At 54.7% G+C, this 27,735-nt stretch overlaps 1 protein-coding gene across 2 annotated transcripts in view; it reads right to left on the bottom strand.

Moving 5' to 3' along the window:
* The window catches only part of TNS3 (tensin 3), a 226,892-nt gene that overhangs the window by 75,587 nt on the left and 123,570 nt on the right, over nt 1-27,735 (bottom strand). For both annotated transcript variants that reach the window (XM_082661487.1, XM_082661486.1), the window contains 3 exons: nt 20,600-20,729; nt 20,195-20,260; nt 19,160-19,264 (listed from right to left, as the gene is read on the bottom strand). In XM_082661487.1, coding sequence (XP_082517613.1) covers nt 19,160-19,264; nt 20,195-20,260; nt 20,600-20,729 — 301 coding nt within the window. The remainder of the gene's footprint in view (nt 1-19,159; nt 19,265-20,194; nt 20,261-20,599; nt 20,730-27,735) is intronic.

Here is a 27,735-nt window from a genome sequence, read left to right on the forward strand (position 1 = left end):
GCTGAGAGCACATGCGAGCCCGGCTTCCTTCTTATCTCAACTGTGCCCGAGAGGAAGAAGCGGGGCTAGAAGTGATGGGGGATGGCAACCAAACACCGGAGTGCAGGCCGGTATGAATCTCAGCGACCCTCACCTTAATGCAGCGCCTGGAGGGGAGGGCTGGGGGGAGAAATGATACATAAAATACGGTAAATAAACCAAGTCTTCAAGGCAGGCAACTGGTGACGTGAGCATCTAAGTCAGAGGCAGGAGCTGGATGCAGCTGCGGGGTAATTGGGGCAGGTGTCAATGACAGCTGGTGACCACGAGCACCTATCACGGGGTGTGCACTCAGCACATTTCCTCTAACCTTCTAGCATATTCCCCTTCTAAAGAAAAAGAATTGATGCTGAAAGAGCATCAGTAACTTGCCCAAGGTCAAGGGGAAGCCCAGGTGGGACCAGAACCCATGCTCTCCGGCTCTGCAGCCTGGGAGCCCTTGGCCGCCCGGGGCCCTGCTCACAAAGAGGTAGCACTCGGTCATGATGCTCTGCGTGGGGTCAGCGAGTGACCCAAAGGTGCCAGAGGGAGGACCTGCTGCACCCAGCTTCGCACACAAGGACCGCGGAATGAGCGCCCCCAAGTTACAGGGCACCTGCAAACGTCACCCCTACAACCGTGGAAGTGCAGAATCAACCCATGTGTGAGCCACTAGGTCATCACGCTTAGGACGCTGCTGGGCTCACGCAGAACGGCCCGTGGGTGAAGCGGGAGCTGGAGCGTCAAACAGACACCAGTTCAAGTCCTGGCTCTACCCCAGCCCGGTCTGGGGCCACCAACCCTGTGTCGGCCCAGCTGCACAACAAGGGTTTGGCTGTGCTCTACATGAAGCTCAAACACGGGCACTGAAAGTCACAGCACACAGATGAGTGTCCTTCTAGCCCTTCTAGCCTTCTAACGTGGCTTCTGTGGGAGACCCTCTGTGGCCAGGAAAACTCAACTAAGGCAAGACCTGGGGAACCAGGTGTTTCCCTTCTATTCTGCAGAGAGAGCAGGAGAGCACACTCCCCTCTGTAAGAATCCCAGTCCCACCAGAGCGGAGGGGAGGCCAGGCCACACGACCAGCACACAGCCAGCCAGTGGGGATTTCTAGAAACAGATGTCCATGCGTCCATGACTCAAGTTCTTCTCCCTGAATCTAAATGAAAACGGACTGGCGCAATGAGTTAAGGGGAAACAAGGAAGCCAAGAAGCAGCTGTACAAAGATTCTTCTGATTTAAATTCACGCAGTGCCCGTTAATCATTTTGAGTAGAACCCCGTGGCGACCCCACGTGAGGGACAGTCCATAGGGCCTGCAGGAAACGGAACAGGACATTTCCCCTTGGCTGCGAGCTACGAGTAATCCCATTCTTATTATTTTTATTAGTAGCAGAAATCTTAAAATGATAATAAACGCATTAAAAAACAGCCCGCTTGCCACGGACTAAACACTGGCTCTGTGCGAGGCCGGGCGCTGGGCACTTCGGCCTTGGTCTCATGGGCTCTCAGAGCTGCTCGGGGTGGGGGGGGGTGGCGAGACACCACCGCAGACCCTTTGCTAAACGCCCTACCACACACACGGGTGACTGTCTATGTCAGAAAATGTCCGGTAAATGGTATATCTATAGGAAAAGGATACGAACCATCTCCGAGAATCCTCAAAGTCAGACTCGCCCAAACTTCTGAATCACTTTGTAGGAGCTCAAATCTTCCCAAAGGCACAGGGCCTCTGGGGGGCTGTCCAGGGGCCTCCAGAGACACCCTACTGCACCCATGCTTTGTGATCCCGGGGAGTGTGGGAGTCAGACTTGGGGTGAGGAGGAAAAGGGGCCTCCGGTACCCGCTGTCGCTGCCCTGCACTCCTTGCAAAAGGACTCGGACTGAGTTTCCCTGCACCCGGAGATGGACTCCTGTTCTGCATTTACTCTGTACTTTCCTGGTCAGGACATTTAGACTGTTCGATCCCCTGATTCTTCCCTTATAAAAGGGAATAATTAGTCTTATCTTTCAATGCACTTATAAGAATTAGAGAACATATATAAAGAACCCAGGACCTAGGCTCCTGAGATGGGTAGCCATAATTATCTTTTTTTTTAATTTTATGTATTTATTTATTTTATTTTTGGCTGCGTTGGGTCTTTGTTGCTGCGCGCGGGCTTTCTCTAGTTGCGGTGAGCGGGGGCTACTCTTCGTTGCAGTACACGGGCTTCTCATTGCGGTGGCTTCTCTTGCTGCGGAGCACGGGCTCTAGGCAAGTGGGCTTCAGTAGTTGTGGCTCGCAGGCTCTAGAGCACAGGCTCAGTAGTTGCGGCGCATGGGCTCAGTTGCTCCGCGACATGTGGGATCTTCCCGAACCAGGGCTCAAACCCATGTCCCCTGCACTGGCAGGCGGATTCTTAACCACTGCGCCACCAGGGAAGTCCTGAGGGTAGCCATAATTATTAAAAGCCCCTTCCAAGGTGGACAAGGCCTGGCATTCCCTGACTGTGCTCATTTCTTCCCTGTCCACCTTGCTGCTCTCAGACCACAGCAGGCACTCCCCTGCCCCAGGGCCTTTGCTCGTGCCGTTCTCTGCCTGCTGGGTGTTTGTCTGTGGCACACACCTACCTTCAGACCTACTGCAGACTGTCTCCCCCACAAGAATGTGGGCTCCAGGAGGGCAGGGTTTGTTTTTTGCTCCCTGTGGTGTCCCCAGCATTAGGAACCAGCCCCTGGCACCCAGTGGGCAGCGAGTACTGACAGACTGAATGCTCTGGCTTGTTCTCACAGGACAAAGCCTGGGGAGCTATTTTGGAAAGATGTTCAGCTGCCTTAGCTGGTTAAAAGACTAAAAATAACTAACCAACCTTCTGAAGGTAGAAGTGCCCATAGCCCTTGGCCACCTGCAGCCCCAGGGCCTCCGCTCCCCAGACGTCATAACCACCTCTCCCCCAGGTAGACCGCACAGCCCCAGCGAGTGGGCCTTCAAATGCAACCCGACTGGAAAGACGCCGACGTCAACGCGTGGATTCCAAAATGTCAGAGAAAACAAAAGGTGCAAACCTAATTGTGACCCAGTGTGCAGGCAGAGGGGCAAAGGTCCGAGGGACGTCTGAGCACTACCTGTGCAGCCACAGGACTGCGGGTGTGAAGAGGGCAAGACAGAGCCCTGGCATACAGTAGGTGCATAACAATGGCACCGCACCTTTGCTGTTTCCCGTCTCCTCCATCCTCCTGCCATTAAGATGGACCTTCCCAAGCAGGTTCGTCCCCACAGCTGCAGGGATGGGCGGGGTGCACCCACCTACTCATGGCCCGCCTCTAAACCACATCTAGAGAAGGGCGACCTTGCCTACGGGGCTGGTGTTTTGTTTTCTGAGACCCCATGTGAAAACTGCAGGGTGAGAGCAATGAAAACAGAATCACAGCCAGGGACAAAAGTTATCTGGGGGGCGTGGGGGAGGGGGTCACTGCACGACTGACTGACTGCCAAACCCTCCATGGAAAGTGAGACGCAAGCCCCAGCCTTGGTGTATGAAGCCCCCCAAAACTTTGCTCAGTCTCTAAGGACACCCTGACTTAATTGATGGTACAGTGCCCCTTTTAATTCAGACTTGGAAAAGTGATGCAGAAAGTAATTTTCAGAGAACCGATAGAGCCAAACTCCCTCTGTGATCCCTGGCACGGCTGGGGTCCCACTGCCACCACCAAGGGCTCCCAGGGGAAAGGAGGTGGGACCCCTGGGGTGAAGGAGGCTTGTGGGTATGAAGCTCAGCTCCATCTCGGAGCTCAGAGTGCTATCAAAGCTGGGGTGAGCGCGGGGCCAGCAGAAGACGTCTGGAAGGCATTCACTTCATCCGCCCCTTGCATCCTTTTGTAGATTTAAATGACCCATTTTAACTTTGTGCTTCCAGCTCAAGGGGAGTTTGGGGGAACTGAATGAATCCTCATTCTGCAGATGAAGACCCCAATCTCCAGGTAGAGATGCGACCCGCCCAGGACCCCCAGCTTTTCCACTGCAGGTGCAGGACAAGAGCCTTTGCCTGTGCCAGTGCAGGATCAACCACTTGCTCTGTGTCCTGTCCCTTCCCGCCATCCCTGCCCCACCGACCAGAACCCAGGGCCCCTTCCAAAAGGAGGCCTGTGAGTTTTCTGTTAATGATTTCCCTGCATCCGGGGGCCTAGTTAAAAATCAAACAAATGTTAACTACGGCTCTGATCGCTTCCGCTGAATGACACACCAGGAAGGTTCCCATCTGGAAAAGAACCAGAAGAAAGAGAAGAGCCAGTGGACATTCTTGCCTCGTTAAAGGGCAGAAGCCGAAGCACGGACTCCCCGCCCCTGCTCTGCTACCGTGGGCCGGTTCCCTGCCCGTTCCCACCCGACTTTTGAAACGGGGCTATCTCACAAGAAGGAAAAGAGACACCCCCCAAATATTTCAAAAGTAAGCAAAGAAAATGAGGCAGACCTAAAAAACGAAAACATTCCTTCTCATCCTGGCTGAACGCAGATTAACCGATGCCCACCTGTGCTCACAGGTATGTGCTCACAGGTGTGTGAAGAATTAGCCAAAGGGAAGGCAGCATCTCAGCTCCACCGCCACCCGAGCACCAACCACTCGGCTACCAAGAAGGCGTAGAACTGATCTGCAGTCAGTTCAGCTGTCCCCTGGGCCTGAGGCCAACACAAAAAATCCATTTCAAACAAAAGAGCAAACCGGAGGGCTTCGTTAAGCTCGCTGAAATCTTTCTTTCTTCTATATACTCACTCTACGCATCTTATGTTTTACTTTTGTGAAAGGTTTGCTTGAAAAGCAACTTTTCATTTCGAAAGAGCTAACAGGATCCTCCTTGCAAGTCTTCAACAGAGAAAAACAGAAAACTCCTCTCCAGGAACAGTCGCACGAGTTTACTGAGCACTCGCCACGGCTGCTAGTGAGTTGTTTGTGGAGATTGAAATGGAATACTCAGTAGAGTCCCGACAACATGCTGGGATGAACCAGCCTGGGGAACAGGGAGAGGGTCAAGATACGGAGGGCGGCAGGCACACTTCACGGCATCTGACGGGTTAGCAGAGGCAGAAAGAGAGAGCAGGACTGCAAGAAGGGATGCATCCGGGAACAGCTGCTCTCAGGTGAGGCTGCAAGGAATCGTTATTTCTATCATCAGAGAAAGAGAGAAGGCAGGAAAGCCGTCTCCTGCAACGGGGCTGACACTCTAAAGACAAAGGCTCTGTTTAAGCACCTCTTATGTGCCAGGACGCTGTCACGCTCCAGGGATGGACCGCACTTAATTCCCAAAGCAATCCTGTGAGGCGGGAATCGACAAGCCCATCGTATAGATGAGAAAACAGAGGCTCAGAGAGGTTATGCTAATATTTAAGATAATAAAAGGCTACTGAATAGATCATCTGGAATTCAAACCTACCTCTGCTTTACTCCCAAATCCATGCTTTCTGTTTTTTTAAAACACTGGAATTCTAAACCTGACCAACCACTTTAATGTGAAATTAACAATTTAATTTTGGAAAGGAATTTCCCTAAATGTTTTCTTTTTACAAACACACACACAAACACTCCTTAGAAACTACTTAAGCACTCTGTATTCCTCCCTAACTCCCGAAATGGTGCACTGTCGGGACAGGATCCTGTGTTTTGAGGCTGCCGGGTTGATGATGGCAGTGTTACGTCTGTTTCCTAGGCTACAGCAGCAGGAGCCATGGCAGGCTGCGCGTTTCTGTCCTTACAATGAATGAGCTGTTCCCGGGTACACCACTTGGTCCCTGCCTACCGCACCCACAGCCCCTTGGGAGCCCTGATAAAGGGAAGGCTCCCCGCCCACGCTGACTCAGCAGGAGACAGGCTGCGTCTCCGGGTGCAGACTGCTGAGCAGTCAGTCACTCCCGCCTCCTGCGGCCGGCCCCGCATGGACCACCTCCAGCTCGCCCCTCCAATCGGCTCACTCACTACTCGAGGCCACTCAGCTAAACCAACTGACCCCATCAAAATGTCCCAATACCAGACGCCATGAGTCTACCAGTCGCGGGCTTCCCGGGAAAAGTGTCTGAGAAGAAAGAAAGACAAATGATGCCATCACCTGCAACTACACCCAAAGCACTGAGTGAGCAGCCGGACTCCAGAGGCTTCCACGGACATCCTGAGGGAAGAGATCGGGGGCAGGCACTGGGCTCGCGGCAGGGAGGCTGCTACAAAGGGCCACCAGGGATGATTGGGGTGACAGACGTGTTCTTTGTCTTAGCTGTGGTGGGAGCTGCAGGATAGGAAGTCAAACCCCTAGATGCACGGTAACCAGAGTGAACTTTACTCTATGTATGTATTGGGTTGGCCAAAAACTTTGTTCGGGTGTCTCCATGCTACAAAAAACCCAAACGAACTTCCTGGCCAACCCAATAAATTACACCTCGATTTTTAAAAAGGTCATGAAATCAAGACAGAAATGAGGCTCACAGTGCAATGGGCCACCCCCCATGCACTGTGTCCGCCTGCCCCCTCCTGCCCCCCATCTCCTTTTCTCTCTGCTCCCGCCGCCGCCGCCTTGAATTCCTCCACTTTCTCCCTCTCTTCCAGGACCTTCCTTCCTCCTCCTAGACTCCCTGAGATGGTGAGAGCTCTCTCCTCTTCAGGACAGTTGTCAGGGTCCCTTCGTGCCCCCCTTGTGGCATAGAGCTTGTTTTAACTTTTTCACTGGAGTGATTTATGTGCACATCCTCAGTCCCCTTCTGGACTTTCTGGCATAATCCACCTGGGTGTGAATCCTAATTAAAAATCCTCCCCGCAGCTGTGTGACCTTGGGTGAGTTACTCAACCTCTCTGTGCTTCACTTCCCTTATTGGAAAAGTTGCCAGGCAACAGGTGTCTGATGAGGTTTGCCCCAGGATCACCATGGCGACTCGGTGAGACCAAACACAAAGGGAAAAAGCACAGGTGGGCACTGGGTGAACACTGTCCCTGCCCATCCCCACAGTTGTCCTGGTGATTCAGGGTTCCTGTCCGTGTTCCCTCCAGCCCAGAGCCTGGGGAATGATAAGAATGCCTCGTGCTGTCCCGTTAATGAGTATTCTTGACTCAGCCTGACTGACCTTACACTTCGGAATTATGTTGAAGCATTGCTTTTTAATAGAGACCTAAAGTAAAAGATGGAATTTTACAAAACCTACCTGAAGGTTCTATAACCCAAACTGCACAGCGCGGCCCTCCGGCCGGCCAAGCAGCCCACCTCCAGCTCTCACCAGCTGTAAAACATTGTTCGAGCCACGTGATCTGCTCGGCTTCTCAGCTTCCTCTGGGACCAATAACCACGAGGACAAAAGCCGTAGCAGTAAGCTAGCTGAGTGACGCCAAGGGCCTCTGCATCGTCTCAGTAGGCTCACCACAAACTCGCCTCTGCTGAAGCCGCGCGGTCGTGGGAACTGTGCCCCGTTCCACAGGGCTCAGAGGCAGGATGACAGCCACATGGGCGGATCTTCCAAAGCACACCCAGGGGCCTTCCTTACCTCTGCACATCTCGGGACCCTCACCCTAGTGGTTAGAGACCGTTTCTCCCAGACCTGCTGCAGCGGCTCTGACTGACCAGCTGTGGAACCGGCGACAAACTGCCCAGCTTTCAATTTTGAGAATGGGCCCTGGCACTGGCCCAGCCCTGCAAGACGTCGAGAAGCAGGCGAGCATCTCAGTGCCTGCTGTGTGGTGTGCAGGCAGAGGGGGCACCTGAGGTCCCAGTCTCTGAGGCCTGGCGAGCACTGCCACAGAGCAAAGCAGCTGGAAGGGGGACGGGCCCAGGGTAGGAGGCTGGGCTGGGCGGGGTCAGTGACCCTCAGAGCTGCAGGTGGCTTTGGAAGTGTCCCAGGGATGCCTCTTCCCTTGGGGGCCTGTGGAGGCTGCAGAACCTTCACAATCAGGAGAAACACCCAGGCTTGGCCGGCGTCCCTCTCAGCGGAGTCCTTGTCATCTCACCAAGTCAATGAGACTACCCTGTGTTTGCACGGAATTAGTTCCTATTCCAAAACTATCGAGGGCTAAGAAAGGATGGCCACACTGGGGCCTCTGAGAATATTACCTTTAGCCTACAACAGCAAAGACGGTGACTGATACGTCACAGGGGAGGTGAAATGTGCCTTTTACCCCTAAACAAAAAGGCAGAAGATGGTGATTAGCTGCTAGGAACCCCAGGGGTGTGAGAGCCTGGCCCAAGCCCCTCCTCAGGCCGAGTTCCAGAAATAACTCCACAGAGCACGGAGCTTCTCTGGATACGCTATCCTCATACCTTGCGAGCAAACGCCTGCCCGAACCCCCGAACCCAAAACTACCCCACTGAATGCCAGGCGGGGAAGTGGCACCTGGCCTGCCAGGAGGGCAGATGGAAACCGCTCCCTCTGGAGCCAAGTCGAGCTCTGTGTAAATGTTTTCTAAAACCGAGGCAGGCTGTAAATTCTTGAAAAAAACAGTGAGAGCAGGAGGGGGGGCGTTCCAGCCAGAGAGGCACAGGGCTGTCCAGGAAGGGACGCGCCAATGTCAGGGCCCAGCACCTGGGAAGCTGCAGCCACACCGATTCCAAGCGCTCCTGGCGGTCCCCTGGGCGAGGCCCGGAATGCTGTGATAAAGGAGCGTTGGGCTTCACAGTGGGGAGGCAGCAGGCGTGTCCCGGCCGCAGTGACATGCCCCAGACACGATGCTGGCAGGACCACTCCTAAGGGGGCCCCTCTCCTGTCCAACCAACACCCCAGCTCGGGCCATCCTGTTGAGGGCGCTTATCTTGGCTGCCGATTCCCTTCCAGGCACTCCAGTGAAAACAGGAGGTCCTGCGGCCCCACTCAGAGGCCACCTGGGCCAGCCAGCCGCAGAGCCGGCCACGAGCTTCTGCACATAAACCCCACTTCAAACCATCGCTGAATCTCCAAGGGCAGAAGCAGCTAAGACTCCTCTAAACTGCAAACAGTCTTCCCGGAGGCCTCCCTGGCCTCCCCTCTTGCCAGGTTAAAACTGCTGTTCAGCTCGTTCCTCACCAACGAACACCCTCTCCTCTCCCGGGAGCGCCATCCTATCCCTCTGGTACTTTTTCTGGCTGGCAACTCTCTGGTCTCAACTGAGGGTCTCTGCAGCCTAGCAGAAGCCGTGCACACGCGCGCACACACATGCTCCCTGCTCACCTTCCTTCCAGACAGCCCTGCGGCTTGTTCAGCCCACATCTGTTGGGCCCTGAAGAAAGCCTTCAACCCCAGAACGCAGCATTCCGGGATGGGGGCATGTGTCCCCCGCAGGGACCCAGCCTCCCTCTCTAGGTAGTGGAAGGTGGAAGATCTTGTTAGCTAAGAAAAGGACTTTGGTTCCACCCAAAAAGGCCAGTGCGATGTAAACACGAGGGCGGGGTTTCCTGCAATCAGGTTTAGTGAAATTTGAACCCTGGAGGCTCAGGAGGCGGGGAAAAGGCTTCTATTCGAGAGCCACCCAGCGGGACCAGCGTTCCCTTCCAAGCCTCCCGGGCTGACAAGCTGACGTGCAGAGCCAGCACCAAGCTGCCCGGGTTTACAAAGCACAGTTTCAGCATCGCTTGCTTTCTTCGGCATGTCTGCCAGGAAGTCTTTGCGTTTACACCCTCCATCTCCTGGGGCTGTGTCTCTCTTTCAAGCTCGATGTGGCCAAGTTCACTGTCAGTGTTAACTGCACACGGCCTATCTTTCGGGGATTCCTTGCACACCCAGACCTCCACGTGCTGCCCAGCAGCACCTCTGCACCTCAGGCCTCTTTCTGTGCAACTTAGGTGGGCTTCAGCGAACGGTTTCCCTCTGTGCCTTGATCGCATGTGGGTCACAGCACAGCCAAACGCTGCGAGTCTTAAATGAACCTAAGACACCAGAGCAAACAAGCAAAGCCGTTCTGCTGCCTCCAGGATCCCAAAGCACAACTGGAACCTTCACAGACGTCACCACCCAGTCAGCCTGAGGGGGGACACGGGACAGAGCCAGCAGGTCCCAGACACAGATTTCCCCAACAAACCCCCCCAAACGGCCACCAAGGCACAGTTACACCTGTGCTCAGGAGAAAGCGTCTCTTTTATTGCGGAACACAATGCACTGCTTGTGCAAGAAGGTCTATTCAGTTTGGTGTGTGGCAAAGGGTCCTGACCAACCCCCGTTCCTGTCGAGGGAACTGACATCATTGTGCCCACTCTGCAAATAACACGGTCACTGCAATAAAGGAAGTGACTAACTGATCACACAATACTTTGCGTCAAAGAATTCACATCAAAAGAAAAGACGTTAGAAACGGAAATCTGAAAGATCTGCTTTGAGGACTCAGAAAAATGGGGCCTGGCCGCGTTGCAGCACGTCCAGAGGGCGTGGAGGTCCTAGCCTTCTACAGGAGAGAGTCTTCAGGTCAGACCTCTGCATCCCAAAGCTGACAATCGTGTGAAGAAAACATAGAATAAGGTACCGACAATGAGGAAGAGACAGAAACAGCCGTACCCTGGCCAGTGGTCTCTTTTCTCCATTTCTAACAGAACGAAGCTGCGTGACTAGCTGTGTGTCAGAAGAAGCCTGGCCTTTCGTGTGGCTCATTTTCTACTGCGTGGGGCGCAGGGTGGGTTTTCCTCATGTTGACGGCAGCTTCACAAATGAACCACGACAGCCTCCGTGAATGCATGGCAACCGGCACCAGTGTGACCTTCAGATCTTGGCAGTTGTGCGGCTACTCGCGCCCAAAACACCGTCATGTTTCCTCCGCTCCCACCTGTGGGTTTCCATCACACAGAGCCCATTCAGGCTGTTAGTGTCAACCTCTCCTGAAACAACATGGTCTTGTGACACGCTGCTGATGTGTGGCCAAAAGGGAGCCCTGTGGCCCAGTGTTTCTGAAAGGCCTCAAACCTTTCAAAGCTACAGAGGTAGAATTTTGTGCGTGGGGTGACCTAACTGATACTAAAGAAGACTTGGTGGGTTCCCGAACGTTCCTGGGAGGAGTCGGCAAAGTGGGACAGGAGACCCGCAGAACGTTCAGTGTCATTCCTGGTGTAAGACCCATAAAGACAGAAGAAATATCCAGAAAAGGAAAACCAACTGGGACTAAAAGAAGTGGAAATTTCACAAAGTAGTAGGAAACATTGGCAGTATAAGAACAGCCCAAGGTCAAAACATGTACAAGAAGGCTCATAGCAGCATTAATCACAATAGCCAAAAGGTGGAAGTAACCCTCATGCCCACCTGCTGATGAATGAACCAACACAATGGGGTCTAGCCACACTTTGGAACATTATTCGGCCATGAAAAAGGAGGGAAGTACCGAAACATAATGAATGAACGCTCAAATCATCAGGCAACGTGAAAGACACCTGTCACAAAAAGCCACACACTGCATGATTCCACTTGTGTGAAATGTCCAGACGAGGGAAATTCACAGAGAAGGAAGACGAGGTCACCTGGGGCTGGAAGAGAAGGACTGGGGAGTGACTGCCAGTGGGCACGGGCTTTCATTTGGGGCTGACAGAAATGTCTTGGAATTAGAAAGTGGTGACAGTTGCCTGGCCAGACCCGGCCCCAGGCCCCAGAGGGACAGCTGCCCACCACGAGGCCGGAAGAGGTACCTCTGCCCCCGCCCCACTCCTTCCAAAACTCCTTTCCCTCTGGAAGCCCATGCTTTCCCTCCAGCCCCTCCTGAAGTACCTGCTTGGACTCCTAGAGCTACAGGACATAGAGTCTGACCCCAGGAACACCCTCATTGCCACCATCAATACCGTCGCCAAGAGAGCATCCCAATAAATGGCAGAGACCCATTTATTTAAAAGGAATAGGCGCGTGATAACTGTCTCTACAGAGACAAAATAAAGGATTTTCCCAGCTGCCCCTTCTTACAAAACACCTCCCTTTTCCCTTAATTCATGGGGAACTTTTCCCTCTTGAGGACCCCTGGGTCCGCTCCAATTTGCAGCCCTTTCCAAAGGGAGCGTGTGATAAAGTCACATCCGTGGGATCTGAAAGCCCACCCCCTCCATTCGGTAAGTCTGAAGAGATGGGAGGCAGGGTGACACTGCAACCACATCAGGCATGAGACGGAAGGAGGGGATGCGTGCACGTGCTGGGAGGAGGACGCTTACGTGCAGCTCAGCCCCTTTCTCTCTCAGACTTTTGCTTCTGGTGGTCAAACACTTCAAGTCTGGAGTCATTCCCGTATTGGTGACATTGCCAAAATGCCTGAGCCCTGTCTTGGCAGAAATGCACCAGCAGGCTCTGCAGGGAAGGCTGCAGTCCTGCCCGTTATTGAGGAAGTTCTCCCCACGGAGGACACAGAAGGAAATTCACCAGATTGGATCTGAGCTTAACTCACCCAGCCAACGTGCCACTGTCCAGGCCGGGAGGGAAGCGGCCGGGAGGGGCTCGACTGAGATGCAATCTGGTAAAAGTGGGTCTGCAAGAGCTTTTAAACAAGGGGACAGGAAACAAACCCCTCCCCACGCCACACGTACACACGCTCTGAGTTCACTCTCATGTACAAGTTGTGTGACTTGGGGTTTTAGGGAAACCAGGGGGTCGGGCCCACTTCTAGTTTCATCTCTCAGAGAACCCCCCAGCCGCTGGTCCCCAAGGCAGGGCGCCAGTGACAGAGTGCTCCAGAGACGGGATGCAGGGCACAGGCGGGGATCCCCGGGTGCCTGCTGCTACAGCAGGTGCAGCATCGAAGGGCAGGAGCGATGCCGACGCCAGTCATAAAGGGCAGGAGGAAAAAGTGAGAGCGGGAAAAACATGCACTTGGCTGGAGTCTAGGGAGGTACTGGAGCTGCAGGCAGGTCAACAGCCACCTGCCTTTCAGAACCCTGCCCCAAAGCACAGGACACGCTCGCTCCTGCGGTGGGTCCCACAGGACACGCTCGCTCCTGCGGTGGGTCCCACAGGACACGCTCGCTCCTGCGGTGGGTCCCACAGGGATGGGGGCAAGTTGGGGGCCAAGGACCCCGGTGAAGTCAAGCCAGCTCTCAGTGCCTCTGTTCACGGTCTGTCCTGGGGTAACGCTACTTAATGCTTCTAGCCATGCCCGGGAGACTGACACGGGCTACTTCATGCAAACTCGTCCAGGACGACATGAATTCTGAGTCGATCTCTCTGACACCACTTGGGCTAGAAAAGCAATGGATTCTGAGATGGCAGCTCAGGGCCGGTCATGACTCATTACCAGCTTCTGACATCGCACTTAACTCTTCTGACAGGATCCAGTCCATTTCAAAACGCTAACGCCCGAAGGACTTTACGGTTCTTAGCACAGATGGTGAGACTCTTGTATTTCAGATAAGATGAAGCCACGGCCCTCCATCCCAACCGCTGCCTGAAACCCCTTATCAGGGGAGGATTAACTCTGGGTCAGGGGTTCACACCTGGAAGGGGACCTGGCAAGGCCAGGGGGTCAGAGGCTATAAATCAAGAGAGCACAAGGAGGGTGCTTGCTGAGGTCTGAGCGAGAGGCCCACCTCATCCATCTACACGCAAATGCCATCAGCATTTGACACAGCGTGGGCTGGGTCAACGCCGTCACTCTGCTCCGTCAAAGCAAGCCATGCTCGGAAAAGCCTGGCTGGGCGCAGGATCTAAGCAAATTCTTCTCAGTCTGGATACAGAGAGTGGAGGCATTCAGTGAGTGGTGGCCGTGGCCAGACACTGATGACACATACACACACGTGCGCACACACACACATACACACATGTACACTGATGAGGCAGCCCCTACGTTCTGGAAGCTCAGCCAGCAGCGTTCCCAGTCTGCCAGCGGGGAGCCTGGCCTTGGACAGAGAACAGATCCAGGACCTAAGGTCCAATCCCCCAGGTTCCAGTGGACCCTGCTTCTGCTAAGTCACCAAAGCTTGCTTTGCTTTTCCAAATCTCAACACCCAACCACAACTTCTGGGAAGAAATGCTTTCAAATCCACGTTCAAAATGGCAACACCTAAATGTCACAAATGGACCTGGTACTTCTAACTCTGCACACACCCGTGGCCAGCCGCTTCCTGACCCAACTTGTCAGCAGGCCAACTGCCGCAGGCTCTGCAGAGCGTCCTGCCTGGGAGGGTGAGAGGACTGCGTCTTATTGTGAAGGTGGTGAGAAATCTAAGTCTCCCTTTCCTGCAACCAGCCCCCATGAAGCTCTGGGACAACTGTGGTCACCTGGGAGGCCGAGTCTGACTACAGGATGTTTATAAGGTAGCAGCTTGAAGTAGCAGAACCAAAACCTGGGGGACGGTGGCCCCCGTCTATGCAACCTTGGATCCACGAGTTTTACCGGTGGCCAGAAACTCATTCATTGGTTAAAGCCAGGAACAGAGGAAAGGGGGGCACAGCAAGGCTTCACGCCCAACCGTGGGCTGTTCTGGAAGCTTCCCTGCCCCAACCCCTGAGTTGAATCTGGCGGAGAATCTTAGTCATCTACCTCCTAAATAGGAAACCGCCTACTGCCCACCCAGAGCCACACCCGAATCCAGGGCCTCCAGAAGCCTCTTCACTGCTGCCCTCCTGTCCGGGCCCTGACACCGCCCTTCATCCAGCGCCTGCCGCCTCCTGCAGCATGCCTGCAATGAGGCAGGTACACGCCGGGCTCCCCCACGCCCCCTTCCCGCACCCCTGCCTACAAGAGCCATCTTCTTCCTGCACCTCCCTCGAATACACAGGCTGAGCAGCTGCTTCTCTTCCATACTTCCCTAATTCCTGGTACCTAGTCCTCCCAAGGCACATGGGGCATCTTATGGCCACTGCTGAGGTAGACAGAGAGAAAGGTACACATACACACACTTGCGCACACATACACATCCACACATGTACACATAAACACACATATGTACACACGAACACACACACACACCATGTATGTTAAACACATACACATATATACACATATATATGCACACGCATACATCTATACATACATATATACACACTCACATATACACACACACATATGCACACACACACATATGCACACACACATATGCACACATACATACACAAATACACACATAGGTATGTCTGCTTATTTTCTCTCCCTGAGCTCAACACAGCATCAGAAACATGGCAGCCCCTAAGGAAATCTGAGACGCGTGAAAAAGGGCAAATATATGTAGAATAGAAAAGAACTCCCAGAGCTGGGGTTATCTCTAGGATGATCTAATTAAAATAGGCCATTTCAGACAAGCACGTGCCTTGTGGAGCGAGACAGAAAGAGCAGGAGAGCAGCCCCAGAGCCGCAGCCCTCGTGGGAGAGAGGGGCGGGGCTGTGCGCACTTGCTTTGCTGGGATCCTGAGTCACTCCCGGCCTCCAGCGGGGGCTCAACACTGCCTCTGGGCGTGGCACCCCGAGTCCAGGGACCCGTGCGGTGCGGTGGGCACCCCCCCAGCCATCACAGCCTGCTGGCGCAACGCGCTCTGTGCCACGAGAAGTTGTAGCAGCAGCGACATTCATCGTTGAGCAGCGTCAGCACCAAGATGAGAGACGGGAACAGAAAGGTTTTCTGGGTGGAACAGAAAAGTCACCAGAGCCAAGAGCAAGGCCCCACTTGGTGTCGCCATGCTGTGCTGCCACCTGACCGTGCAGGGAAAGACAGACACGTGCTTCTCCCACATCTCAGGGTGCCACACACCTTCACCGACCTCATGTTAGACCAGGGTCTCCATCAATCTCTGGGCTTCAGAGGAAGTGATCACACTGTTTATAGGACCCCGTCATCTGAAGGATGTGCTCAGTGCCTCGTGCTGACCATTTCACTGCATCCTCTCAGCAGCTCTGGAGCTACACTATTCCCACCGCGCAGAGGAGGAAAGGACACAGTAACTTGTCCAAGGCCACACAGCACAGGCAGAGAGGCAGGAAAACAAACCCAGGCAGCTGGGGCAGAGCTGTGACGCTTAGACCTCCCTGGGACGGGCCGGTTGTGGTCCCTGGGCGCAGAGGACTTAGCCCCGCGGGAGGGACAAAAGGAACAGAAACAGTAAGTACAGCCAGTCCCCATCATTCGTGATTCCATATCTGAAAATTCACCTGCTCACTAAGAATTCCTTACTTGTAACCCTCAAATCAATACACACAGCATTTTCGTGGTCACTCACTGACATGCACAGAGTGGTAGAAGTTTCCCGGGTCCCACACACAGGCTCGTAGCTGTGGTGGAACAAAGGGACCCCTGCCTTCTGCTTTCAGCTCTCACACCATAAAGTGGCCTGCTCCAGGCCTATTTCATGCCACACTTTTTGCATTTCCGTGCACTTTGGCGGTGCTTTTTCTATTTACAGTGGCCCCCCAGCAAAGCACTGAAGCGCTGTTCCACAGAGCCGGAGGCCACGAGGTGCCTTACGGAGGAAACACGGGTGTAGATCAGCTCTGCTCAGGCACGAGTTACAGGGCTGCCAGCCAGGAGTTCAATATTAATGAACCACCAATATAGAGTCGGTAAGGGGTCTTTAGACAGAACAGCGCTCGCTGCCCTGTCCCGTCACCCGACGCAAGTGGGGCCGCCCAACGCAGCTCAACTCCATTTCCTGGGCCCCGAGCAGACGGCTCACCGTGCAGCCGGGGCCCCAAGGGCAGCGCCCAGAGATGGTCAAGCCCACTGGGGTAGACAGTCACATCTGTCCAGAAGCTCGCCACCCGGTGCCCTAGAAATACATCTTTTCTCTTCAAACTGTCTAGAGGGGATTATGCTGTCCGCAGGCCTCACCCTGGCCCAGGGACCAGCAGGTTTTCAGCTGGAAGGATGAGGTTTGCACCAAATAGCAGTGGGGTCAAACAGGCCCAGACTTGAGTCTCGTTTCCACGGTCTCTGTCCTGCGTGATCTCGAACACACGACAACTCACTCAGCTTCACCCGTGATCACCAAGAGTACACCACCCCGAATGGCTACCAGGACCCCTCACCAATGTCTAGCTTTTGATTTCTCTTGGGAACTGCCCCCTTTATCTCTAAAATGGGTCACAGGTTCGATGTGGATTAAATAAAATGGCATAGGAGAGGCTCCGGCAGGCTGCCCCGCTGTCTGCCCTCACCCCTTCCAACACCTCTCTCCTTGAAATAGCGCCCCACGAAATGCTGATGGGGGAGCGGGACCCCCATCGCCCCGCCAGGGCCACAGAGCCAGGAGCAGAGGAGTGACTCTCCACAATGAAGACAGGACACTTGGAATCACTTGTCCACATCCTCACTCAGACATAACCGGAGGGTCAAGGTCCCTGACAGAAGGCCACCGTGGAGGGTCCATTCCAGGACAGCAGGGATTTCCAAAGATAAATACAGCTTGCGTGTGTTTTTGGGGTTTTTTTTTTTTTTTCAATCAGTAGGGACTAGGGATGGAAGTGCAGATAGAAGAGGGCTGCAGCATCATTTTCTAGCCAAAAGACACGGTTCCACAGGCTACCAAACCCTGGAGAGAGTTTTGCCCTGATGGAAGCATGGCTGAGACTCTGTTTCCTGCCGGCCAAGGGCCCCGCCTTTGCAGGTCTGGGGGCCCAGCTGCACCTTCCTCCAGGGACCCAAGCAAGGGGCTGCAGCTCCAGGTGAGAGCTAAGGGCATCAGGAATGAGTTCGCCGATGCAGGTCAGCCTCACCGAGGAGCCCTGGAGAGCTGGGGGAAGGGAGGGAACTTCAGGAAGGGTAATGTTTCCATGTGAGGGAAGCTGTGTATGCCTTCTGGAAGGTGGCTATGCGAGGGGCTGCAGGGCCTTGGCAGCAGGGGCCACAGAGGCAGCACTTAACGACCACGAGAACTCGGAACGCCACGTGAGTTCCACCGAGATCAAGTGCAATTGAGGAGGGGCCAGATCGGGGTAGGGTATTAAGGGGTACAAACTACTATGTATAAAATAAGTAAGCTACAGGATGTATTGCACAGCACAGGGAATAGAGCCGGTATTTTACAGTAACGAGAAATGGAGTATAACCTTTCAAATTGCAAATCACTACGTCGTACACCTGTAACCTACATAATATGGTACATCAAGTATACCTCAATTTTGGCTTCCCTGGTGGCGCAGTGGTTGAGAGTCCGCCTGCCGATGCAGGGGACACGGGTTCGTGCCCCGGTCCGGGAAGATCCCACAAGCCGCGGGGCGGCTGGGCCCGTGAGCCATGGCCGCTGAGCCTGCGCGTCCGGAGCCTGTGCTCCGCAACGGGAGAGGCCACAACAGTGAGAGGCCCGCGTACCGCAAAAAAAAAAAACAAAACAGTATACCTCAATTTGGAAAAAAAGTAGATTCGAGCGGTCTAAGAAAAAAAATCAAGAGCTCCCTCTGATGGAGTGCAGTGTGGTGGGTGTACCAGGCACTGGAACAGTGCTTAGAGGTATGTGCGGATGCTTGACAGGGGCTCCAAGGGAGCAGTCAGGTGATGAAACCAGACAGGGGCCACCCCTGCCGTGAAACACACAGACGGCATTTAGAAACCGCGCCTGAAGTACGATAGTGACGCGGGCTTCACCTCTAGACAGCAGAAGGGTCTGCATCGCAAAAATACTGACACGAGCCCAGACATCCCCGGTGGACAAGTAGAGGAGCCTCACGCCCCCTGGCGTGGACCGCAGACATCCCCAGCCGCCGGTCCCTGCGAGCCCAGAGATGCACAAAGATGGGCACTGGCGGAGTTACCTCCACAAGACTTGCTTTTAGTTATTTAATGTCTGGATGAAAGTAACTGGACAAAAATGTTTTGATTTTTCTCTCCCAAATCAGGTCTGTTCTCAATTGGTGGCTGAAAAAGACGAAAGGCCAGTGTTCTCAAGTGCCTAGAAGAAGACTGATCCCTCTTCTTTGAAATCAGCCTCCAGGGGCTTCTTTCTATAAACCTGGCAGATGCCCCCCTTCATTCCTTTCCTCCTTCATGATACTTGTGACCCAAACTGCATATCCCGTGGCAAAGAGAGAATATGTTTGAGAGAGACAGACTCACAAAAACAGAGATTAAACGATGCAGCCATACAACCAGGACACCAGAGTAATGAGCAAACAGAAATAAAACCAAGCCTGATTCCCACGAGTGCCCTCAGACTCACAACGGCAGGGGTCCCGGACGGCAGGGTTCCCAGCCTCCAAGCAGACTACAAGGAGATTTCTGATCTAAACGTGAACAGGCTGCTTTTTCTGGGCCCTCTTCTCTGGTAACTGACACAAGGTAACCAGACTCACCTTCACCGTCTGCACTCAGGTTCTCGTACGAGTCCCAGCGGATCAGCGGGTCTGCCGTGTTGAAGTCCACAATCACCCCGTGGTCGTTTTGCAAATGCTCACACCCTGCAGGGCGGTGGGATGGGGGTAAGTTAGTTAGAGAGAAGCCGGTGCCTCTGGGCATCTGCCAGCGATGAGGCAGAGAAGCCTAAGTGTCCAAGCCCAGCCCCCTCCCACAAGCCCTCCAGTAATCAGAGCTGCTGTGCACTGTTTGGGATGAACTGAACAACAGTGAACACCACTTGGCAGAAAGGAAAGACGAACATCGGTCCTCCACCCCACTGGGTGCGGGGCTCTGGGCGCTGTCTCTGCACTAAGGGATCACCCGGATGGCTTGGCAGGTCAAGGACCCAGAGGATCGGCCTCAGGGCAGGTGGACGGAAGGGGCAGGTTTGGGCCCTCCCTCGAGGCTCCCTGATCATTCTGAGGATGTCAGGAGGGTTCTTACCCCACAGCCTTGCATTTAATAGTTCACACCTAAATCTATGGCACTGGGCACAGAAGTAGGGTGCTTCTTTTCCACAGCTATTAAAAACTGAATTAAAACTTTCACGAGTATGGACCTTGGTGATGGAAATGAACCATGTGCCTCCACGACAAAGGGACTGATTTCTCTTTAAATGTATCCTTAGAAGAAAGGAGAGAGTCTGTTTTGCTCATGAATATTTGCAGTCTACTATATTTCTAATCCTCTGTAAAAACATGTCGCTGTTTGTTGAGGGAGAAGTAAACAGGGCATCAAGACACAGCCCCGGTCCTAAGGTTGGGCCCTTCCTTGGGTGAGTCACACCACCTCTGGGGTCTTATTGACCCACCTGGGCCCTACTGTCTCTAAGGCAATGCCCTCCCACTGTCTAATATCCTACTATTTTTTAAAATATATTATATTTCCAATTATGTGCAGAGGTGGGAAGCCAGACAGAGGCCCCAGCCTAGGCACCACCCAGCCAGGACAGCATCCTGCCCCCTGGTTGCAGCATTCTGCATTCTACCCACCTTGAATCTTCTCAGGAGTGGCTGAGAAGACTAACTCAATCTTCCCATTATCAGGAAAACGGTCATCTAAAAAAGAAATCTTATGTCAACAAATTTGGAGACAATGAGACGGGAAAAGGTGGATGAATTTCGTCCTCATATTCCAACCAGGAAAACACCTTTCCCAAATCTCCAACAGAGCACCGATGACAGAGGAAGTATCAGTAGTTTCACCGTTTCTCTAGAAATTTTTCTTTGTTGGGTCAGTTGCCAGTCTCTTGTGAGACTGGTAATGATTTTGTCAATAGGTTGACTTACGGGTGGAGCGGGGGAGAACAGTGAAAGAAACACGTGAGGCCGCCGGGGGTCGCCCGCCGAGGGTCCACTCCCCACACCCACAGTCTGGACTCGGGGCAGGGACCTCACCTTTGCTGGCGTTGTCCAAATCCTCCTTTGCAAACACAAGTCCATAGCCCTGAACAGCCCCGGTGTGAAACTGCAGGCGGAAAATGACGTCTCGGGTGGCCGAGCGGTACTTCTTGTGGTAGCACTTGACCTGGGGTAAAGAGGGTGTGTCCTCAGGGGAGCCCGTGCCCGCGGAGGGCGCTTGTCGGGGGGTGCACAGGCCGCTCCCTTCCAGGAGGGGCTGGGAGTGCGCGCAGCCGCCAGCAGCTCCCAACCCAGGAGACGGGCTGCAAACGTCACCGCGGCTTTGGTCCTTCCGGAGGACACCTGCGCTGTTCCAACAGGACAGGAATCCCACAGTCCTCCGTCCTCAGACGGCCCACACCTCTACTTTGGAAGACAGCTGAGGAATGAAATTCCGTGGCCTCTTCCTCCTCGTTTCATCTAAACTCCCCATGTTTCACCTTAAAGCCTTTCTGTTCTCATGAAAGGAGGAGGTGGTCACCACTTTCTGGACTACGCTCAATATTTATGTTGCGTGCTATAATTCAGAGAGAGAGAGAGAGATGGGGAGAAGGGAGAGGAAGGGAAGGGGAAAGGGAGAGAGGCCTTGGAATTGAAATTCCACTGCTGGGTTGTCCAGACATCCTGAAGGGCCACTTGAGACCAGTCTCCAGAATCACCAGGGATGTGATTTGAACTCAGGCTGTGGCTCCGTGGTCCTAGGTCCCTGGGAGCAGCTCAGGCCCCTGGAGTGACTGTGCTGCTACGGAGGGTGGAAGCACCCCTTCCTGGCACGTGGCAGGGAAGGGTGGGCAGGGGAGGGGCCCTGGCGTCGTTTCCCACCTTTACACGGGGGCCTCCCTGCCCCTGCCTGAGGGGTCTGTGGACGGCGCTGGCCACGAGGAGGGCTCGAAGGTCATGGCGGGGTGGCGTGCTGCAGGAGAGGGGACCCTTCCTCCCTCCCATGGCAGGGCAGGGCTCCTTTCTAGGGCCACCAGGGGTCCAAGACCAGAAGCAGGCTGGATCTTGCCCTCAGACACTCAGCAGAGGTGGCCACTCCGTGCACTGAGCGTGCCTGGGAGGAGGGGAGCCTGAAGGTGCAGGGATCTCAGAGGCAGCCATGCTCACAAGAGAGACTCTGCTCGGAAAAAGCCGGGCTTCAACGATTCTGTGCAAGGTCACTGACCGTCCAGACCAGCGATGCGGGAGGATGCCTCAGGTGACCGGTCTATAACCTTCACCAGTGAAACCACCAGTCGAGAGAAAAAATAAAGGCCCAAGGAGCCGCGGCCAGCATGTCAGGAACTGTGCCCCTTAGGGTGGACCCAGAGGTCGTCTACCTTTGTGCTATCTACAAGGAGACAGTCTGATGAAAAAATGTAAACAGACCGTCAGGGGAGTGTTTCACGTTGACACACACGAGCTGAGCATTGACGAGGCGGGAGGTGCCAGGCGGCCTGTGCACACGCGGCCGGTGGGGATCGAGACTCAGGCCTGGCCTCCGGCCCCTGGCCAGGGAACCGGCCAACGAGAATTCTGCAGAAGCGTGAAGCCTTCAATTTGCTTTCCAACAGCAAATGGATCGCCGGCCGCAAGTCCTCTCCCGCCCCGTCTGGGGTCTCTGGATCCTCAGCAAGGCCCCCTCAAAGGCTGTCCTCTCAGCCTTCCTTCCAGAGTGTGCTACCCGCATCCTCACCCCTCCAAGGCCCTCGCCCCACACTGACCGCGCTGACCGCTCAGCAGAGGTCCCACACGTGCTGCGGTGGAGCCTCCCACGCAGAGGACGTGCCCATCTCTGTGGGGTGATGGACCACCCCCCCCGTTTGCCTTTTTCCACTGGTACCTTGGAAGTACGAGGGAAAAAGGGGAGAAGACTGGAGAAAAGGAAAGAGAGTTTCAGGCGCACACCAGTCTGGCCCTTAAATCTTTATCGATACTGAGGGGAACTGAGGCTGTAAAGTAACCCAGCAAGGCCTCCAGAAGCTGACATCCACTAAGGGAAGCAGCCCCAGGCCAGCCCACGGGGTCACGCTGCACAGAGCTGGCAGCTCCCCCAAGCTGGCCCCAGGTGGACACAGGGGCGTCGCAGGCGCTGGGTAGAGGCATACGCAGCCTCGGGCAGCGCAGAAGGCCCAGCGACAGCTCCCTTACAGGAACACCTTCTCCAGCTCTGAGTTAAAGGGTTCATCTTGCAGACAGCTCTTGACGGCAGCTCATGCCAACCAAGAGCCCCCGGGCCCGGCTCCCACCTTCCCCAGAACGCAAGACGTTCTGTGGGCTCCCCTCCTCTGGTCTCACCATCACTCATCACAGCAGACACACACACGCGCGTGCACGCACACACACACAAATCCCAGCCCACTCCAGGCACCGGGCAGGGGAAGGCAGAGGTCACCACACGCCCTGGGGCACGGGAGGGACAGCAAACGGGTTCACCCTCCCTAGGCTGCTAGCTCCCAATCATTCTGGGGCACCGGCACCTCCCCAGGCCCAGCACGACTCTAGTGGCTAAAGACTCCCAGTTTTTCACACGACAAGGGCTCAGGGTGGGCGGAACAGAGGGGCATCCCACTGCCGCAGAGCAGCCGCCCTCTGCGCACACGTGCCCTCGCCGAGGGGTTCCGGGGCCTCCTGACAGCCCTCGCTGGCGGAGACCTGAGCCTCCCACACTCCCGCCCGTTGTTTCACCGTGGACTTCTCTTCCCACTGCTCAGGACGGTACCCGCCATCCCCTCCAGTCCTCCTGGCCACCTCAAGAATGACCCCCACTGTCTCCTGAAGGCACAGAAAACCGCAGACGTCTCGGTCACATGGGGTCCTGGCGGCTCCAGCTGGAAAGGAGACGGACCCACCCAGCAGGAGCCCCGCCCGGGGGCCTCTGGCACCCCCTGCAGAGCCAGCAACGATGCGTCATCCGCACCAATAAATCTTCTTAGCATCAGTGACCAGAGACCAGAGTCAGGCTCCTAGCACTCCACGGAAAGGACCGTCAGCATTTTGCTTCACAGTAGTGCCCGACATGCGCCTTTTAAGGTAGGACGTATTGGTCACATTTTGCACCAATTAGAGATTGAGGTCTGTAATACCCCCTTCATCCCTCCAGCTTAGCAGTTCTGTTTACCTAGATCTCCCCAGAGAGTTTCTAAGAGCACATCAATCCTCTGCCTTTGGATCTTAGAGTATCTGCATTTGAAACAACAATTTCAACCCGCTTTGCTGGCGGCCCCGGCGGCTGTCTACACAGGCGTCAAGGAATGTGCGTGCTCGAAGACGATGCTACAACCACACAGGCTTAAAGGTTTAATAAGCTGGACGGCTGCCTACCTAAGTCAAAACACCTGCAGTATCCAGCGCCAGCACTAACCCTGATTTCACTTGGAGGTGAAAATGATTGCAGAGGGTGGCAAGGCTGAAACTCACTTCCTAAACCGTTAGTAGGTCAGCAGTACTGGCTGTGAAGGAAAACACAAGTAGATCCACTGGGCTGAGATGCAGAACGGAGCAGGCCCGATCCAGGTCCAGGAGACCCACGGCACAGCGACGGGGAAGGATGTACACACAGCAAGTCCCAGGACAATACGGCACAACAGCAGTCCTTTAACGACCCCCGCGGGAGCAAATCCAGAGGGGCCTGCGGACGCCTTCATCTTCCCTGATCTTACGTAAGTGCCCTTAGCGAGAAACAATACACTCAGGTGCTGTTTGTTTGCAATGGCTCCTTGAGAAAGGTCCCCTCTGTTTAGAAGCCGGGTCGCTGGAGCCAGGTCACGGAGCCCCGCCCCACAAGGACAGAACGTAAGTGGCCACGGGGTTTGCACAAGCAGAGGCGGCAAGACGAGGCATGTGGCTGGGAAAGTGTTTACAAGCCCATCAGGGCTCTGGACCACAGCCAGGCTCCTGACGGGCCTGCGGCCCATGCGAATTCCTTAGCGAGGTTACATAATGACACGGCTGTGCTCTCCAACGCCTCTGCCCTCCCACCCGACAGAAGCATGTTTACTGAACACCTGAGGCTCTGCCCTTTAGAAGTTCTGGGGTGGACTCGAAAATCTGACCCTCGGTGCAAGCACATCGCAAAGACGGGCGGGTCAGGTGTGCAGTGGGAAGGTGCCGGCAGTGTCCAGGCAAAGCTGGACAGCGGGTGGGTGTCACCAGGGCCCCCAAGTCGAAGGAATGACAGACGGAGCCCCCTCCACTTTCCCACGTAGCATTCTCAACCCAAAGAGCTCACGAGGCCTTACTTCTTGTAAACGGGACCCCTGTTACCTCTGTTAACCAGTCTCAATGCAGAATCCCTCATGAGGAAAGAGGCAGGTTTATCTGTGTAGGAGGCTGACATCTACCAAAATCAAGGAGGGGAAAAAAAAATCAAAGGAGAACATTCTGCCTCACAGGATGGTGAGCAAAGTGTCAACCTTCCCTGGGAGCTCCCTTCCACTTTGCAGAGCAGAGGAAGGCTCTGCAGACGCCAGCCCAGCCGAGCCCTCTGCCGCTGGGGGGGTGGGCAGCCTATCAAAGCATTCTCTGCAGCTTAGGATTCTGTCCAAGTCACAATCATTGCCAAATTCTTGATGAGAAATTAAACCGCCTACACATTTGAACCTTTACACAGAAAAGGCCCTGAGACATTCCCCATCTGCAGCTTTCTCCACTGAAGGAACGCCCACTGGGTTCGCAGAGGTGCGCACCAAGCGATGACTCCCTAAAACTGAAGGACAGGGCAAACCGCAGTGCAGGGGTCTCCCACAGCTCATCTGCGCCCAGGGGCTTCTCCCGCCTAGAGACTCTGGAAACCAGAGCCAACCTGCACAGCAGAAGGGGAGACAGCTCACGCTGCTCCCCAGGAAGCTCGGCAAACACCAAGGAACGTTCTGCCGCCCAGCTACTTCCCTGTGTTGATCCCTGAGGTCATTTTCAGGTTGAACCAACAGCCCTGGGATTCCAAGGAGCCCACAGATCATGCAGCATAATGTGTCCCCCAGAGATTATGGTCTGAGTGTGGGGATGCCCTGGGCCCGTCCTCCAGGCACGGCCTCAGAGACTCTCCTCCTCGGACACACTGGAATCCTCTCTCCCACCCGTGGACCTTCAGATCCTGCCTCTGGGCACTCGCGCACACACCAAAGCCTACTTGCACGAGAGTGATCTGCCAGCTCATCTCACTCAACAACTGGAACCTAAACTCTTGGAAGTAGGACCTGTGTGTGATTCCCGTTCACATCCACCATGTTACCCGTTCAGGACACACGCTGTGGGGAATGAACGAGAGAACGAATGACAAATCAGAGCCTAAGGTGCCGGAGAACGAATGGTACCTGATTTCACTATTAACCTTACTAGAATAGGTTTATTCTAGAATGGGTTTATTCAATGGACACAGGTATTACGGGCTGAATTCTGTGCCCCCAGAATTCATATGGTGAAGTCTTAAAGGTGGTTAAGGTAAAGTAGGGTTATATAGGTGGGCCCTAATCCAATCTGACTGGGGAGATCAGGACACAGACACAACACACACACACACACACACACACACACACACACACACACACACACGAGGGAAGATGATGTGAAGACACAGGGAGAAGACAGCCATCTACATACCAAGGAGAGAAGCCTCGGGAGGTACCAGCCCTCTGACACCTTGATCTCAGACTTCCAGCCTCCAGGACAGTGAGAAATGTCTATTGTTTAAGCCACCCAGTCTGTGGTACTTTGTCATGACAGCCCTGGGAAACGAATACAAGAGGCTAGAGCTACTCTGAGACTTCTTAGAGATCAATAGCTAAACTAAACCTCCTAGGTCATCATTTCCACGAATGGTGCAAGGAAAAATTACCCTGTGTGATGGAAAATTACCCATGTCCAGCTGTAACCCACATTGTCCTTCTCCCATCTGATAACGTTGCAAAAAATAAGTGCAGAGTGTACAAAAATGAACTGTAAACACAGGAAGTATAAATCAAATAATAATTCAGTCCGAAAATACTCCATGTTAAGAACATGGTGCAGGAAGGGGATGGTTTTATCAAGTTAAGCATTTCCTGTGAAGAGATCCCTATTTGCCGGCCTTTCCAACGAAAGCAAAAGTTCACAGACAGGGTGACTTCACGGCCCAGAACATTCCCCTCAAGAGACCCCATGGCGACAGGACACCTGAATGCCAGCCCTCTCGGGTTCCTGCAGCATCGCTCAGGGCTCATGCAGCCGGCTGTCCCCTCACGCAAGAGGCAGCTTGCAGTTCTTGCTGGGGTGTGGACTTGCCCAGGGACTCCCGCTTCAGGGGCGGCTCTGGGCAGTAAGCTGGGGACGATGGCACACTGGGCACAGGGTCCCCTCCTGGCTCCCAGCAAGCGTGAGCCGCCACCCCTGAGGAGCACAATTACTGGCTCGGGAGAGGCTGGGACCAGTCAGCCGCCTGCCTCAAGGGCTGGGCACCCACTAGGGAGGCAGACGAGGTACCCAGCCATGACGCATCATCAAACACGGCCTCAGGGAGGGCACAGCCGTGTGCCCCAGTCGTGCCTGATGTGGGTGACACGGGTGCGAGGCATTAGCAAGACCCAGAGGAAAGGGCCATGGGGCCGTGTGCAGAACAAACCAGATAATACGGGATCTCTGGGGCTAAGTGATTGAGGGCGCAGGACACCCAGGGGATCCTATGCCACATACAGGAGGCCTGGACCCTCTCCTCCCCCCGCGGGGAGGATGCTGGGCCACGGCTGCGGAACGCCGTGCTCAGACGGGGTCACGCTGTGAGGGCCAGGGCTCAGGGATTCAGGATCCATGTGGGGAGAGGATCTGCACGACTGACGAGAGAAGTGGAGCCAGGGGACGCCAGGACGAAGCTCCCACGCGGAGTCTGGGGAACCGGTGGGGACGGTCCTAGAAAGCAGCAGAATGGAGGCCAGGGGGCTGGCGGGTACCAAGGGCTGAACCTGAGGCCCGAGGACCGAAGGCAGAAGTGGAGAAGAGGCAGCGTGGGCCCAGCGAGAGAGACACGGGGCCAAGAGGACCAGCACTCGGGGGAGACGGATGCCCAGAGGACAGCAGCGCGGAGACCCGCCAGGAGCCGGAGGGGAACCGGCAGAGGGGCTCCACAAAGAGAAAGGGTCCACGTGACAGGCAGTGCCACAGAGACGGCCACGGGGATGCGG

Source organism: Grampus griseus, assembly GCF_964374135.1.
Source record: "Grampus griseus genome assembly, chromosome: 9".
Classification (NCBI taxonomy): domain Eukaryota; kingdom Metazoa; phylum Chordata; class Mammalia; order Artiodactyla; family Delphinidae; genus Grampus; species Grampus griseus.